Source organism: Centrocercus urophasianus, unplaced genomic scaffold (genome assembly GCF_019232065.1).
Source record: "Centrocercus urophasianus isolate 14NV4802_14NV808 unplaced genomic scaffold, USGS_Curo_1.0 seq_13, whole genome shotgun sequence".
NCBI classification, from domain to species: Eukaryota; Metazoa; Chordata; class Aves; order Galliformes; family Phasianidae; genus Centrocercus; species Centrocercus urophasianus.
In genome coordinates, this window is record NW_024884475.1 from 53,616,497 (window position 1) to 53,633,798 (window position 17,302).

The 17,302-nt window shown below is 33.5% G+C and overlaps 1 protein-coding gene across 5 annotated transcripts in view; it reads right to left on the reverse strand.

The window, feature by feature from the left end:
• Positions 1 to 17,302, reverse strand: part of CCSER1 (coiled-coil serine rich protein 1) — a 617,185-nt gene that overhangs the window by 201,831 nt on the left and 398,052 nt on the right. Inside the window, exon 10 of one of the 5 annotated variants that reach the window (XM_042812629.1) lies at positions 13,271 to 14,076. The exons of 3 other annotated variants lie outside the window; for them this stretch is intronic. In XM_042812629.1, coding sequence (XP_042668563.1) covers positions 13,996 to 14,076 — 81 coding nt within the window. In that variant the 3' untranslated portion in view covers positions 13,271 to 13,995. Of the gene's footprint in view, positions 1 to 13,270; positions 14,077 to 14,659; positions 16,561 to 17,302 lie in introns of those variants that run through there. One more of the 5 variants, XM_042812631.1, reaches the window with a different exon arrangement.

Consider the following 17,302-nt stretch of genomic DNA (forward strand, 5'->3'; position numbering starts at 1 on the left):
CAATGCAAAATTAAAGTATTTGATGCAAATGTTAAAAATGAAACATCGTACTGTTATCTACTAAAGAACAAGTCGTTACATGAAAGGAATTCAAAGCGCTGCAGAGAATTTCAGATGAGGAAACTGAGATACATAAAGTAAAAACATACATAGAGCTGGTGACATAAGACCAGAAAACAGTTTTTATGCTAACAAGTTCAGAAGCTTCACTGCTAAGTAATGTTGCGGAAAAAATGCAAGTACAAAAAGCGAAAAAGAAATGCCAGAACAATTCTCAAAACTCTAAGTAACACTGCAGCTACAAATACAGAGCAATAAGGCAATGACACTGAAAAAGCAAAAGTACTAATACTGAACACATAATCAATTCATTGTTTCTTTCAGGGTCATAAAATTTATTACAGCATTTTATCTTCAACAACTACCCAATTAATATGTAGAACTACTTCTGCACTTTTCTAAAAGCTATAAATTGATCTGGGTAGTAACTCTGCCAGACAGTAAAATGAAACTTTTCATATGCATGGTGTTTTGGTAATAGGACTTACAAACCAGGCCTGGGCTATTTCTGTTTGCATATGCTAATAGAGACTTCTGTATCATTTTGAGATGAAGAGAAACGCTCCTTATAAAACTCAACTTCAATTGCACAGTCTCTATAAAAGTTTCTTCCCTTCATGCTGTGCAATCACCCTACTGTTTGCTTGTTTGTTGGTGGTATGTAATGATTGTTTTTTAAACTTCATTAATGCTTTTAATGTTTGTATTTCTTAAAAATATCATGCTATCATAGCTTATTTTCTAGAGGTGTCCAAAAACAGGGAATCTTCCTGAAGGTATTCACATAACCTATTATATCACCAAGAGTGCAGGCTGGTCATCTGCTACATCATCCCTCAGTGAGGTTCAGTTCGGTCCCTCGATGTCACTTAACATTGTAGCACAGATTCGTAGGACTGTCTATCTGTCAAGGAAGGTCTGTAGCATGAGAAGTTTACTGTGCACAGGGCATATGCCAGCATTTTTCCCTAAGACCTGCCTCACCTGAGAGTATTCTGCCTATCAAGTAGTCACCTGAAGACAATCTCACTCCTGTGAGAATCTGAATTGACAAGAGAGGGAAGTGCCAGCTCCTTCACACAACCATTAGTGCTCACACGTGCTCAAGTGTGCTAATTCAAGTCACGATCTGAACTAACAAAGAATATGAATACCTTTCTTCTGGGCTGGTGAGATGAATAAACTTGCTATAACATCAAACAAACCCTATAGAGAGGAGGAGTATAATCTGGATTTAATGACCTTGTTTGATAAAAAGAACCAAGTAGTATCCACAACCACTGTATAAGTGGCCTCATTCAGGAGTCTGGACATAAAGGTAATAATAACCAGTTTTGAATGCTAGTGGATACATTTCCACAGTTTTATACATTGCAACTCCACAGCATAGATTATTTGGCAAGCAAAGAACAGTGGACAAGGTATTCAAAAAACTTGTACTGAGCCACCATACAGGAGACATTTTAACTGTTAAGAGAATTACATTTGTTGAAAAGTCTGTTTCATTAAAGAACTCAAATGTTCCTGAGAAACTCAAAAACTAAAAATTATCATTTGTAGTTTGTACTTAAAACCAGCCTGGTAGAACCTGTGCCTATTCTCTGCTTTCTGGAGCCTTGTGGTCCTGCTGTTTGACATGACTGAATGCAGTCATCACACGACAGGAATGAGTACACAGAAGAGTCTGTATGCTGGAGATAATACCTGCTGTTTTCACAGCAAAAATTAACAGTTAGGAAGAGGCAATTTGGACTTGTGAACCAGTCAACATATTATACACTTATACCCATTGGGATTCATCTCTACCTGAAAGTGAGTCACAAAATGCAGAACTTAGATGCAAACATTTCAATATACGTCTCTTTTTCCCCTAATTCTTCGTCATCTCCTTAATGTTCAGCGTCAGTGCAGCCAAAGCTAAACTTGCATTGGACACTGACACTAAATTTACATGCCTTGTGCTGGTCACCTGTGAAAACACAAAATTCCTGTTCTCTCCAAGCATCTCAGAAGCAGAAATAAGTTCCCCTACAGAGGTTTTCCAATTTATTAAGATAACACGGTACAAGGAAGGTACTCGTTGTTTGCTTTGAGGACACCTCAAAAAGTACATCCTGTCATCATTTGTTACCTGAGGGTAACAGCAGAAGGTTTCATCGTTTATCTACCTGTATTTAGGAAAACAAAGTTTGAATGTACTCTCTTTCAATAGAAACCTTCAACACGTTATGACATTTTATTAAGTCATCATATCATCTCAGTAAGTCACCTCTTTACTCAGACTGTGCTGTCTCCATAAACTGTACACAGCTAAGAAAAACAAAAAATATTTAGAGGAATAAGGTATGCTTGTAAAATTTGGATCACCTTCTTACATCTGGCACTAATGAAACCTATCAGCTACACAAGGCTGTTAAAAAGAAATTATATCTCCCACTGCAAATGCAATGTTTGTCAGATATTTTTAAACTTTCCTCTTGCACCACAATGACTAGGATATTCTATCTTACGCTGACATGGCAAAAGCTAAAAATGAATACATTTACATGGAAGACTTAGGCATTTATAGATACTGTTTATATTCAGGGGCAATTTCTATGATTTCTTTGTTACTAATACAAAAAACAATTTGATTAACCAATTGCCAATTCCAAACACAGAAAGCAAAATACCGTCACTGTACAGCAACTGCAAGTTGTACAGATTAATTAATCTTTCCCTTCCACATCTATTAAACTATCATCCCTTAAGACCAAGAAACAGTTGACTGAATAGCTGTCATGAGAGATGAACATTTGGAGCAAACATACTATATAAACATCTTACTCCTATACTCATGGGTTTACAGAATATTAGATTATGGATGGAGCTCAAAGATGCTTCAGATGTGTTTAGGGAATATAGTTAAGGATGGGTGCTTCCGAACATATTAAGATAAATTTGTCTAAATTAAATATTGATCAGTAGATACATTTATCTCTTGGCAGCCTTACACTAACAGCATTAAGCTCTCCTTGCAGACATTGAACCACATCCTCAAGATTTCCCTTTCAGTAGCTTCAGGCACTATTGCACATATAGTAACTGAAATTTTTTTAATGACCACTTTAAACACAATTAACAAAATTAGTGCTCTCACTTTATTTCTAAAAGCAAGTTTATTAACTAACCTTATTGTGCAACTTAGAGATTGCTTATTCAAGGATTTAAAACATTAGCCAGGCAGGCAAAAATATATATCCACATATGCAAAAAATATAATAGTACCTTAAAACTCTGCAACTGATTTTAAATGTCAAAAGATGAATTTAGATTCAAAATTCATTTTAAGACGTATATTTTGGATCTGTACCAAAAATGGTACATTAATTTCTCTGTTCACAGAGCACTAAGTAATGAGCACAAAACCTGTTTGCAAACATAAATACAATGAAGCAGTTCTTAATTACAGTATGCAAATGTAAGTTCAGAAAATTGCTTATTATCTACAATGTTTAAAATTGTAACTTGTATTTATACAAATTTAGAAATTATATTTTGTGTAATTAGGTGTACATTTTAAAGATATGCATTAATCACATTGTTTTTGCAAATTGGATTAATTAGTGCACAAGTGGAGATTAACTGTGAATCGCACTTGCTCAATTAACAGACTAAATGAAGTCAGAATAACTTCTTTTGTGCGCGGAGGGGTGAAACAAAGTAAACAACATACTTCAGTATCATTCTTGAAACTTCTGTAGTAAAATAAAGCATAAATCATGCTTCTGCTAAAGACAATGCAATGCACATGGGCTTATGATGGATCTGCCTGCTTTGGTGGAGTACTACTGATCTGCAATGATCAAGATCCTAGAGTTCAGTGTCCTAAAACATGAAACAAATGAGAAAAGGAGACAGAATACATATTTTTCTCTGCCTCAAAAATGATAAATACTCAAATACCCCACTGTGGCTTTTTATGTATTGCACATTTCTATAAAAAGCTGGAACTAATCAGAATCTAATCAATTATACTACAAAGGTAATAAAAAGCAAAAGAGTAGGAGAAAACTACTTTCTGATAAAGTGACATCATATGGTACTATATACACTTTTTTATTTCACCAAGCATTTTGCAGGTAGAAAAATCAGTTTCATTTCACAAACACATTCTAAAATTTGAATGAGCAGTTTCCTGCTCACTCCTGTCTCAGAACAAGGTATAGGAAACAATAAAAATGCCTGTCTACTTCATCCTGAATTCTGTGACTGACTAATACAAAATGTGGTCTTAATACTCCATGGAAGACTAACAAGATATAATTCAATTAATTTTTGAACTTAGAGTGTTAAACCAATGAAGAAGTAGAAATTGCTATCCTACTAGCTTGCAAAATTTGTAAATCTTATTTTATTCTAATCTTTATATATATATATACACACACATTGATATGAAACCGTACAAAGAAAATGTCATGCTATCTTATTTATACCACACAAATGAATGAACAACAAATTCAATTTCAGATCCCATTATAAGAAAAATGGATAGGTCCCAACTCTGACACCCATCACAGCAGCCTATTTGTACCTTTCAAAGGCAAAGCAGACTTCTATTATAGCAATGCAGTAAATCTCTCCCAGGCAAATACAATGGGAAATCCTTGCTAGGACACAACAACTTCATACATTCATATGAAGTGACACAGCAATAGATGATAATTAGCAGAAAAAGTTTTCAGCATATTTTACTTACAAAACGTTCACACTCGAAAATGACCATTACGTTAAATGAAAATCTAACATACTAGGTGTCTCCTAATCATTGCTTCACATTTCTACAAAATCTTCAGTGCATATATGGATTTGTATACCAATCTGACTCTGGTCACCAACAAATGTCAGTGACAACTGATTTCAGACATAAGTTTCATTATTTTAATAGAATCTGTTGTTCACATTGTTCAGTGATGGTTGGAGATAAAAAACATTCATTTAGTACAACCTTTGATTTGATTGGTGGAATTTAATTGTCTCCAAATGAGAGCACTGTATAAGATATTAAGCTACTGAAGTTACTGTGTGTTGCAACAAGTAACAACCGTTCTGAAAAGACAGCATTATTAAAAAACGTGGAAATAAGCATCTGAGATGTTTTACATTAGAATTATATTAGCATTTGTGATTCTTAAATATTCCATGCTGTAATTTGAGTTCTGTTTCAATTTACAGCTAGTGATGAAATTATAATCTTGTATAGGTAGTACTATTGTGTAAGAAGAGGTGGATTTGCCCTCTTTGTCTAACTAGAAGCATCATAAATAACTTACAAAAAAGACTTCTTAAGCATAGCTATTATTCTACCTGCAAAAGACAAAGTTGTTACTGGACAGTTCCCACCTCAAATGCAGCTTCCTCTGGAATTAAGTAGATATCAACACAACTATCCAACATCAACTCAGCGCTTCTTATAGCAACTATATATACACCATTTGATCAACCACTTGAGACAATAGTATGTGTATATATACAAGACAAAAAAGATTAGGTAGTTAAAGACTTTGAGCTATTGATTTAACTCGTTTTCCTACTAACATATAATTTACACACAAGTTAAATATAGAATCTTTAGAGTTGGAAGAGACCTTTAAAGATTATCTAGTTGAACTCCCCTGGAATGAACAGGGACATGTACAGCAAGACTGACTGGGGCAAATCCAGCCTCACATTGAGAGCTTCCAGGCACAGGGCATAAGCAACCTATTCCAGGTTATAAAACACATTAGCGAAATTTAAGCAATATTCTTTTTTATTTTTCCCCTCTGCAAATTCTATTCTAAACCTGAAAGTCATACTTATCTTCACCGATACTGCCATAAGAACCAATCCAGCTCTGAGAGAAGTATAAGAGAGAACTGTCATGTGCTGTGGGATGTTTCCTTACACACGGATTATAGAACAAATTTATGGAAGTATAGGTTTACAGAATAACGAATCCCATTTTTGTTCTGATTTTATTCAACAGGCTCTGGCAATGTGCTCTAAAAAAAAAAAAAAATCCAACAAAGCAAAAAAACTCGATTTGTTACTCATGAAAGGGAACCTAAATACTAAGGAAATGCTAAAAGGAGATTTTGTGATCTAACGGCTTGTTGTAATGCCTTCAGGTTAGTTCAATACAACACTGAAGTAGAAGTTAAATCAGGGTGTAAACATTCCCTTGTTTTTTAAATAAAAAAAGAGCTTCCTCTGGCTATAGATACTGAACTGCATCCTGTAAATATTTCTGCAGGAACTTTTTTTTTTTTGAGTCTGATGGCTAAGAAAATCTCAAGTGACTGCATTTCACCCCGCGGCATGAATTCCCTAGACAAATGAAATTTTCTTGAACCTTAAGATACTGACCCTTAAAAAAGATTTCTGTGAAACCATGAAAGCCATGTAAAATCTTCACTGGTTATGTTTTTCCAGGTTTACCCAATAACTTTTTTTTGTCTTTCAATAATGTACTCGAAATAATTGAAGAATAAGCTCTATTTTACAAGCACATGGTCTAAAGCTTATGAATGCTTTTATTATTCATGCAGAAATACTGATACTAATGACAGATTAACTAAATTTATCAAGACTAAAGCAGAACACTACATTAATTACAAGTAAACGATAAGGGGAAAGCAGCAATTGCTGTTTTAAAAACAGAAGAGAAACAAAGCTGAGATCAGTGTCCTTAGCAGAAGGAAAGCTGCCCAATATCATGATAATATTAAATCTTCCTTCTAAGAATAGCTCCTCTAGAGTTTTAAAAGTCAGTTTTAGGAACTCTACGCATGTTTGTGTTCAGTAAGGATTGTGAGATCTATGCTGAAGTATACAAAACAGCATTACTAAAGAGGAATACATTATATCAATGACTTCTCTATATACTCTGATTTACTGTCCTAAGATCTTCCACCAATGTGTGATGTGAAAAACATAAAAACCATTTTGTTTAGCTAAACCAGTGGCAAGAACTACCAAAGTTTCATTACATTATCAAGTACAAGGTAACGCAAAACACTACTAATAAGTAAGCCTAGCAGTGGAGTAAAAGAGTTTCTTAGATGCCCTAAGAAATCTACAGGGTTTTAAATTAAGTTGTACACATGCATAATGAACTGAAAATAGTTGTTCCATAGTCAATCCAAGGCCTACATTGACTGCATACTTCAAAAATCATTTGACACTTGTTGATTAAAAATTACTGTGAATGGTTTAAGAAAGCTAAATTTAGAGAATTTCTTACCTGATATACAACGGAGTAAAACAATACTCTTGAAACATTTAAAAAAATACCTAAACTGACCTTACCATCCACAGAATTAAAAATAGTCTTGTTTTCATTTTATAAGGTTTGGTCATAACAACTAGCACTATTAACCACAGGAAAAGGAAAACTATTGCTTCCTACTCTCTTAGAATTATACCAATATGGGGAGTTAGCATTTCATATCTTTTTCCTCTTTTCTTCTACCTAAAAATAAACAAACAAACTAATAAAACCAAGGTAAAAGTGCTACATTCTGGTTTGTGTTACTGTTGAAATTCCAGAAGCATGCTTTAAAGGTGATAAAAATGATGTTTTATAGAAAAGAAAAAGTAGGAGCCAAATGAGACTGTAATGTGTAGAGAGAATAAAAACAATACAGTAGGATAAAAGAAAATGAGCAAAGGAACAACAGCAGGGGAAAATAATGAGCCAGAACAAAAATGTCATCATTAGAAGAAATGGCAAGAATTCTCAACAGAAATAGAAAATTGCAGACATGGCAACAAGAAACTTGAGAAAAATGGAAAGAGATGGTTTTAAGGAGTGGAGTCAGCAACTGATTCCTTTCCTCCTTGCTTAAATGAGTACAAAAAGCTTTTTGATGGCCACTTAATCTGTTTATCACCATAGCAAAGTTCACTGCCATTATAATTCTGTCTTATTAAACTACTGAAAAAGGCCCTGTAAAAACTCCTGAATACTAGATGTTTTTATCATTACAGATAACGTGAATAACATTAACAAAACTTCTATCAATAACAAAGAATTCAACTAAAAACACAGAAAAAAATAATTAAAGGATGCTTAAGTGACAAAATGTAAACACCAAATCTCAAAGGGAATAAGCTCATTGAAAAAACAACAGGTCTATTGGCAATTATCAGTCTTCAGTTTATGAAAAACCTCAAGTAAATGGGTGATCTACCAGTAACATGACACTACAATTTGTTTTCGTTTTGCACTTTCCCTATTAAGTGGTCAGTATGTGGAAAGCGCACTGAGCAATGAAGATGTTCAGCTCTGTTTCTCTCCACAGATATTTGTTGTAAAAGAAAATATATATTTAAAAAAAAAAAAAAAAAAAAAAAAAAAACAGAAAATGACATTGATATATTCTCCCTCGTTTATATAGGTTTTGCTTTCCTCCTCATTCTCATCAGCTTGGTTATCACTTTGTATTTCACTATACTTGCCCGTGATATTTTGTCAGTCAGTTAAGTCAAGTCATACCTCAGAGTCCAACAATGAGGAAATTCTTAAAGATTTTGCCATTCCAGTTAGTGAAGAGTTCACACCTGTTATCAGGAAGCTGCAGTACTGTTCTAAAAAGCAACTCAGTTGAAAACATTTTGTTATCAGTAAAAGAAATATTGAATGTATACAATTTTCATTCAGTTTTCTGTAGACATTATTACTGTCATTTTGCAAAGTAGTCATTCCTCACAGATTAAATTGCTAAGGTTCAACACCTATTTGTGAAATATCTGCCACAGAATTTGTGGCCCCAAGTTGGAAACTAAACTCTACCTGCTGTTCAGTTTCTATTTGGTTAATGTCAAGCTTACACATTCTTTAGTGTTACACAGATTTAACTGAGAATGCAACGAAGACTGATCACATAAAACTTGAAAAATATATATATGGTACACCACATGGTCAAAGCTTTTACAGAACAGATTTCTCAGAATATTAAATGCTTTATTGTGATTGGTTCTTCAGCAGCTGATCCAGAGAGCCTACACATGAGATAACAGTCTCCTAGCAGTTTGCCCAAAGATCACCACAGTTACTGAAAAAGCTAAGTCATATCCTCTGTTATAGATCCTAACAGATTCTGACAGCACAGCAATGCCTTGGGTTCATGTAATGCTCTCAGTAGTAGCTAAGAGTCCAAACAACAACATTACCTGTGCTTTCAGCTCATTTTATACATAGTTTCACAATTCAGAGAGCTTTTTTTCATGGGAATCACATGCTTATTTTTTCCAGTTATTGCAAAACTCAGAATTAATTTATAATATATTCCTATAGCAAAACAATATAAGTATGCATGAAACAGCCTTCAGTAGACACTTAGCTTTGCTTCTTTTTCTCTAGTAAGAACCTTCTGGATTCTGGGGATAGATTTTAAGGCCTTCAAATGATTTTGTGATAGCAGGAATATTACCAAATACTGGAGAAATTCTGAACTGTCCATTTTTGATCATTTTCTGGAATTGTGGGTTTTTTTTCCTCCAGTATTTTTGGGTGCTTCTGAAGTATACTGAGTATTAAAAATTGACTCCACTGAAGCAAGAGAAGCTCTACTTCCATATTGAAGTAGTCCTTCTGCAAACCTGCACTCTAACCAGGGAAACTTTATTTCTTCATTTTGTCTTTCAATTTGGCCTCACAGTAATCATTTCTCCTCAATCATTTAAGACTGGAAGAATAAACACAGATTCACTTAGATGCAGACATGTATTAAATGTACACTTTTAATGTACACTGGAAAGCTCATGTCTTTGATGTGTGAATTTATAATTGTTTTACATATTGTAGGTATGAAGACAGTACTGTCTCTGTGTGATCCCCTTAGGCAGCTATGCTCTGCTCCTGCTCACTTAAAACCACAATATTTTGTTAGTGAGGATGTTGGAATCTATCCCCAAACATTAGTATGCATGCATCATTACCCAATATAGATCTAATCCTCTCATTTAAGTATCCAATACAAAGCTATCATTTAATTTCATAATGATGGTTAGCATCAGCAGCATCACAAAATTTCTTTTGAGTGTTTCTAAATGAATAAAAATCTCCCTTGTAATTAACCTGGTACTAAATATAAGGTTGTAACATCATGCACACAATTGCTGCATAGCATCTTCAGCGTCACTTGTATGCATATGCAAAATGAATTTTTGTAAGTTTTTTATACAGTGCATTTGCTGGCAAAGAGAATTTTTTTTTTCTTTTATAGCTACCATCCAGACATTGTTTTCCATATATTGCCTTTGTGGGCATTACAAATGAAATGCCATGCTGTTCCCCAAACCTCATTTATAATTCTCTCTCTTCACATTTCTTGCTGTTTTATCATTAATGTTAATGTTCTGTTGATACTTAAGAAGTAGAACTTCCATTACTAGAAATGAACAAATGAATGAAACGCACTAGAAAACCACTGCAATGAGTTTAAGACAATAGTACACAGTCTAGGTGCAGTTCCCACCATATTTCTATTGAGAAAGAACAAGTAATAAGTCAGTTACAGAAATGACATTTACTGTTTCCATTATTGGCATTATATGGCAGGCTAACTTTATCCTTCTAAACTACTTCAGTTTTAAAGTTAAAGCATATTGAAAAATGCAAACTGTTTTAAATGACTGAATCATGTATATACACACATACACACCCCTCAAAGGATACCATTTAACACTGGATAAATTTTAACTCCAGAATTCACTCATAGACACCCTATTTAAGAAAACAGAATATCCAATCCTATCATTATGCATATTGTACCTACATCAAAAAAACATCCTCAGCCTCAACTTTATGCCAGCATTCACAATGTTCTTCGTGTTTCCTTACTGAAATTGCTTCAGAAAATTCAGTGTTTTTCTTCAAAACATACCACTCAAAAACAAAAAAACCACCACACACTGACAAATGAAAAAATAGCCTTTTAGATCAAGTAGAACAATTTTTCTGCATTTATCCTGCCCCAAGCTTTTAGAGACTTACCTGTCTCCTTAGCTGTTCAAAACACTTAAAGTTACTTATTCTTTCTCATCCTCTTAACATCTACCATAGAATATTTTATCATGGTGTATCTTTTTTGTGCCAGTGTATATACATATATATATATATATATATATATATATATATATATTTTAACATCTAGTAATTTGATTTCCACTTTTATCCCTCTTACAGTATATCAAGCAGCATCACATTCAGTCATTCAGATACTGCTGAAGAAAAATGCAAATACCGAATTTAGATTACTTGATATCTTTAGCAAAGCATCAACTGGAAAAATAACACATCTTAGGTAGAATAGCAAACTCTAGCACTTGTTAAACATCAGTGCTCAGTATGACAAAAAAGAGAAGGTAAAAGTAACAGGACAGGCTTCAGGCAAAATGATTTGTTTTTCTCCAGTGTTCCTAGAGTTGCTTTCAAAAATAATTATTTTCCTTATTACTGTGTATTCAGAAGAACCAATTTCTATTGTAATTAAGAACTTTTATATTGGTTTATGTCTTCACACTGAAGTTAATGTCCTGTCAACAATTTCATCGGTCCACATAACGAGCAGTAAATCTAAATACTACTTCTGCACTGATAAGTACCGTCAAGTGTAAAGAGAAAATCCACTCAATAACAAATGAAGAGATGTTCTAAACAGTTCTCCACTCAAAATAATTCACAGATCAAGTACGTTTAGGAACTTCAGTAGACACGCTGATTGTGTCTCCCTGAAATCTAAACATCACTTATCTATCATGATTTTTTTCCAGACTATTTAAATCCTTTGTAAGCAAAAAAAAAAACAAACCAAAACAAAAAACCCAGAGCAACTCCTTATCGATTCATACTGTCAAGGCAAGGAAAAAGAAAAGAAACAAAGAAAAGTGCATTGGAAATGATGCATAATTAAAGTTAAAACCCAAATCCATGCTCATAAGTCACAGGACTGTTTTCAGTTTTCCATTGAAACAACAGCTGTAGCAACACTTCAGTGGAGTAGCAGTTTTAGAAATACACCAGATGTTTCAGTATTTTATACACAGTTTCAAGAAGAAACGGAGGAACAGTAAACTGATTGTTTAGGAAGTGAAACTAGCTTTTCTTCTCATCTGAACTCTTAAATTGTCTTATTTTTCTTCAACTTTTCTTCTTTGCCTGACTTTCACAGTAATTTTTTTTCACAGCTCTCTTCATGCTCAAAATGTATGTCTTTAAGCAGCATACAGATCTGTGCCAACGCATCACAATGAAAAATGCTCTCCTTATCCTGTTCCAAATAACATTATCCAACACAGACTGAAAATATTAGCATAATAAAAATGGTAGTGAAAAAAGAAAGCAGACAGACAGCATAAGTTAGGCAATTCTGTGCTGAAAGGCTTTGAAACGGATTCTCAAGTGCTCAGTAAGTGAAGGAATAATGGTAGCAGATGAAGTTCATTAAGCAAGGTCAAGTTCAAAAAGGATAAAATGCACAGTCATTTAGGTTTTGTTTTTTTAACTTAAATTATTTATTTGCTACTTCACTGTGTTTTCAATATACCTTTGAGAAACACAAAGAGAACTATACAGTTTTATACACAAAGAAGGTCCCGGAAGCTTAATTTAAAGAACGAGAGAAACTGCTGAAGACGGTTGTTATAAACAAAAGAAGAAACGGAAATAAGACTGATAAGTAGTAGCACCATGGTAAATGGTATCATAATCAGCCACAACAATGAACATCACTTGTAGAGGAAATCCACTCACTTTCAACTGTCACAAGAAATTTTACTTGCATGCTTTTATCCTCAGTTTGGATCCATTTCAAAATACCCTGTGAAATGTTCTTTCAACTACAGTAGTACGGTCTCTGCTTGAAACTGAAGCCATGGATTCCAAACAGTTACTCAGGTTGAGTTCCTACTATATACTATGTGACTTAACTAAAATGGCACAGTAGCAAATTTCTAAGTATCATCCCATGTTCACAGAAGAATATATTAGCAGGAAACTTGTAAGCATGCTGCTGGCACAATCACTTTCTCATCTTACCTGGTAAAGGTGAGTGTAGAGTATATCCCCAAGTGAATGAAGTCAATCAGAGGAAAAGGAACACTGAAGCAACAAAAAATGGTGGCAGGGTTTATGGTGAACCCTACAATTAGCTTATTTCTTGCATAACCAAGACATGATCCAGTGATAGATATATATATATATATTTTGACAGCTTAACACAGCATAGTCATATTCATCACACAATATCTACTTTGTTCACAAGCATCAGTGGCCTTAGAAACATCGCTTGGAAGATAAAGTACATAAAAAGTAAAGGTATAATTCTAATACATGCAAAAATTATACAGCATGTTTTTAGGATCAGCTACCCTTTTCTTTGGATAAAGCTGGGCAAATTCTGACATTGTAAAAGATGATGAAATTCCCTACAGAAATGTCTCTTGGATCTCACATAAAAATCACAAAAATTAATAGTCATGAAATAGAGCACATGCTAAAAGGCATCAATACTGTATTCACAAATGGTGTTAACTTGTTACTACTGGAAGACAGAAAATAAAAGGCTTCAAAACTTATAGTTTCTTTAGGCTTCTAGATCTTGAAGATGGATTTTCCAGTCTTAGAGACGATCATCACTGAAGTTTCTTACATGTTGTAAATCACCAATAGATGATTAAAGTGCATGCAATAAGATTAATTGAATTTTATTTCAGATAATAACTGCATGGTAACTCACTAATCACTTACTTATATATGTTAATAATAAAGATAGTGCAGCCAAAAAAGTGATGTTTGCTAAAAACCAAATACGAAGCAGTAGGTTTAGCCAATAATTGTAACTTGTAACTCATTTATTTTACATCGGTATTAAATTAAATCCATAAGTGTGCCAAGTGTCCAGATGTTTTTTAATTTAAGAATGATGGAACCAATGAGAGGCTGATAGGTTTGTAAACTAAGCCTTCAGAACATGGAGAATTCCACAGGGCCTTTAAAAGAGAGAAAAAAAAAAAAAAAAAAGGAAAAAAAAATGGAATGAAATCTTGAAGATATATGGTTTGATGGTAACACAAATTATAAGAAAAATGTTCATTTAAGCAGAAATGCAGACAGCATGCAATAAAGCTTCTTTCACATTGATCACCAACATAACATGGAATTAAGTGATGACATACAAAAAATGAAAATACAGCTCTTCAGCTTGTGCATGGCAGTTTTAGTTAGAAAAAATAATTTATTAGATGCCATCTTCGTACAGGAAAAAAGTCACCAGATGAGACAGGTCATGCTAATAGAGGGAAGCTACATGCAGAATGCACACAACTTGAAAATATTTTCACATTAAGATAAAACGAAGTAGATCAAGCAGCATTAAAAAGCACTCATAAAACAGACCTGTACACGAAAAAATATATGTTGTTTAAATTATACTGCTTTACAATACAGTAGTTATCCACATCTAATTTTTCAAGTTTGCTTATTGGTCTTTTCTTCAAACTGAGTCTATATTCTTTATTTATATATATATATATATATATATATATGATACTCATGTGTATGAGTGAGTGTGTGTGTGTTTGTGTAGGTTATGGAAACATGCTCAAAATCTATTACAAAAATCTATGTAGGTGAACTCCTGTCAAGTTGAATCCAATGTAATACAAACTCAATTCATTTACTTTTCATGTTTTGAATTTTGAAATCAACTTTTCTCTACTAATTTTACCTTTCATTTTGCCTACTCATTATTCATAAAGGAACCAAAGTGAAAAGATTTCAGTGCTGGTAAGATATTCCCAAATACATTTCTTGACTTACAGGCAAGATACTCCAGGTATTCAGTAACAAGCATAAACAGAATCAGTAAAGTATAATTCAGTGAGACAAATATGTCTTCTTAAATTTCAAAAGGGTAAAAAAAACAAAAAACAAACAAACAAACAAACAAAAAAACGAACAGTATAATCTGTGAGTACTACATGTAAAAGGGAATGTATGCTAAAAATACGCTACTAATTTTAGGTACAAATGCTTATTTATTTAATATTTATAGGTGTGATATACTGCCTGGCAGCACCTTTGCAATAGACACAAGGCAACTGTGGTGTGGTCAAATACTGTTAGAAAATAATTATGTTAAGTCATGCTCATTAAAAAGCATTACGCAGAAATTAAAGGAAACGACAAAAGAAAGACAGAATGTCCCAAAAGATGGAGTCATATGCTTAAGCGAATAAGTAAACTCATGGAGTAATCCAAGAAGAAGGCAGTGATGGTACTAAAGCAGATAAAGCTGTCAAAGTGTTATCTTCAAAAATAAAATAAAATAAAATAATGAGGACAAATAAATGATAATAACTACACATCTCCACCTTTTCCCCTTTCTTCCTTACCCTGAGATACACAAAATCTGAATGAGTACTGACCAGACTTGCTGTCACTACTACCTTCTATTTTGCTGTACTTCAAAAGATAACAGCATGACTGCAAATGTGAAGACAGAATAAGCTTATGACATGACAGAGAAATACAGAATAAGTAGTTAGATGGAGAACTAAAAAGGTAAGAAAGACACTACAACTATTAGATATGTCTTACAGAAAGATTATTTTTTAAAAGATATGGACACTCTAGTATTAGACTGATTTTAGTCTACAAGTAAACTCCGCTGTTGTATAAAATCCACATTTTACTACAGTTACTTAAACTGAACTGTGTTTATACCAGCAGCTAGTAGCCAAGTTGTATTCTACAAATCAGTACTGAAGATTATTCATACTAATTGAGCACCACTACAGAATAGGAAATAAAATGGTTTATGAAAGCCTGTCTCACTTCCGCACTGCCACTCCCAGTTTCAGTCCCAGAACCCAAATTACTTTTTAAGTTCATGATTCTTAATACACATTTGAAGACAGTAATTTTAGGTGGAGATACCACGACTTTCTGCAGTAGTAAACAACTTTCTAAGAAACCTGGATTACTTTTTAACATCTTCACTCAGGACACATAGCAGTTGGCCTGATACTTAACTTTTGGAGTAGTCAAGTAGCAAAAGTGGTAATGTTAATCACTTGATGAAACTGGCACTTGCCATCTTCAAAGGCTTTTGTCTCCCTAATCAAAACTTGAAACTTCATTTTTTAACTCCATTATTAAGTAGAAAACATCTACTTAGCTGATTACCTTGAAAGCCAGAATCTGACTCTACTTATGCTATATATTCACCAAGTTAAAATTCAGTCTATTCATTTCCACTCTGGTAACCTCTCAGATACTTATCAAAGGTAAAACTCTCATGACTTTCTCAGAGTAGTTGGACAGACAGAAAACATTACTTCCCTTTAAACACTGCAGTTCTTTATTATTCACCCATTCCTTCCAAGAAGTAGACTAGTTCCTCTCTTCCTCTGTGTTGGTTACTGTATACCCCAAGGATTCACTCTTCGTTTCTTTCAAAAAAAGTAGTTCCACTATTCATGAGAAAGAGGCATAAATTCAAAGATTTAAGACTCATCTCTCTTAACTACAGAATACATTACCCAGAAGTCAAGCAAAATAATGCACTGCTTTCTTTTGCAGCTTTACAGTTCTCAGTTCTGTCACCCTCTCTTCCACTTTAGAGCATTCTTCATCCAAAAAAAAAAAAAAAACCACCAAAAATGACACTACGAACAATAGACACAGACAATATCTATTCTACGTTCTTGCTGTACAAGTATACATTTTCTCTACAAAATATTTGGCAACTATGTACATTACTGACATTAATTTAACATAACTGCATCAGATGGAAGGGTCAAACAACTAATGTTGCAAATTAAGCAAGAAATGTAAAATGAAATAATTTATCAGGCATCATAAAACACTAGAAGAAAAGGTAGTAAAGATTCTTCTGTTAAAATCTAAGACTACTCTCAGAAACAGAGTCCACAGGAAAAAAATCAAGAATTAAGACAAAAACTGTTTATACAGGGAAACAAATTAATAAGAAAAGAAAGCAAAACAAACTCTTCTCAGAAACACTAACTTAAGGACTGCAAAAAAACTACAGTCTAAAGTACATTTTTTACTTAAAATATGAGTGAAATAATTATAAGCAATTTACTGATAACACATTTACCCGCCTATTGCTAGCTTTTGAAGATATTTGAATGATTAAAATCGGCAACTTTTCTCTCTCTCTCTCTTTTTTTTTTTTTTTTTTTTTTTTTT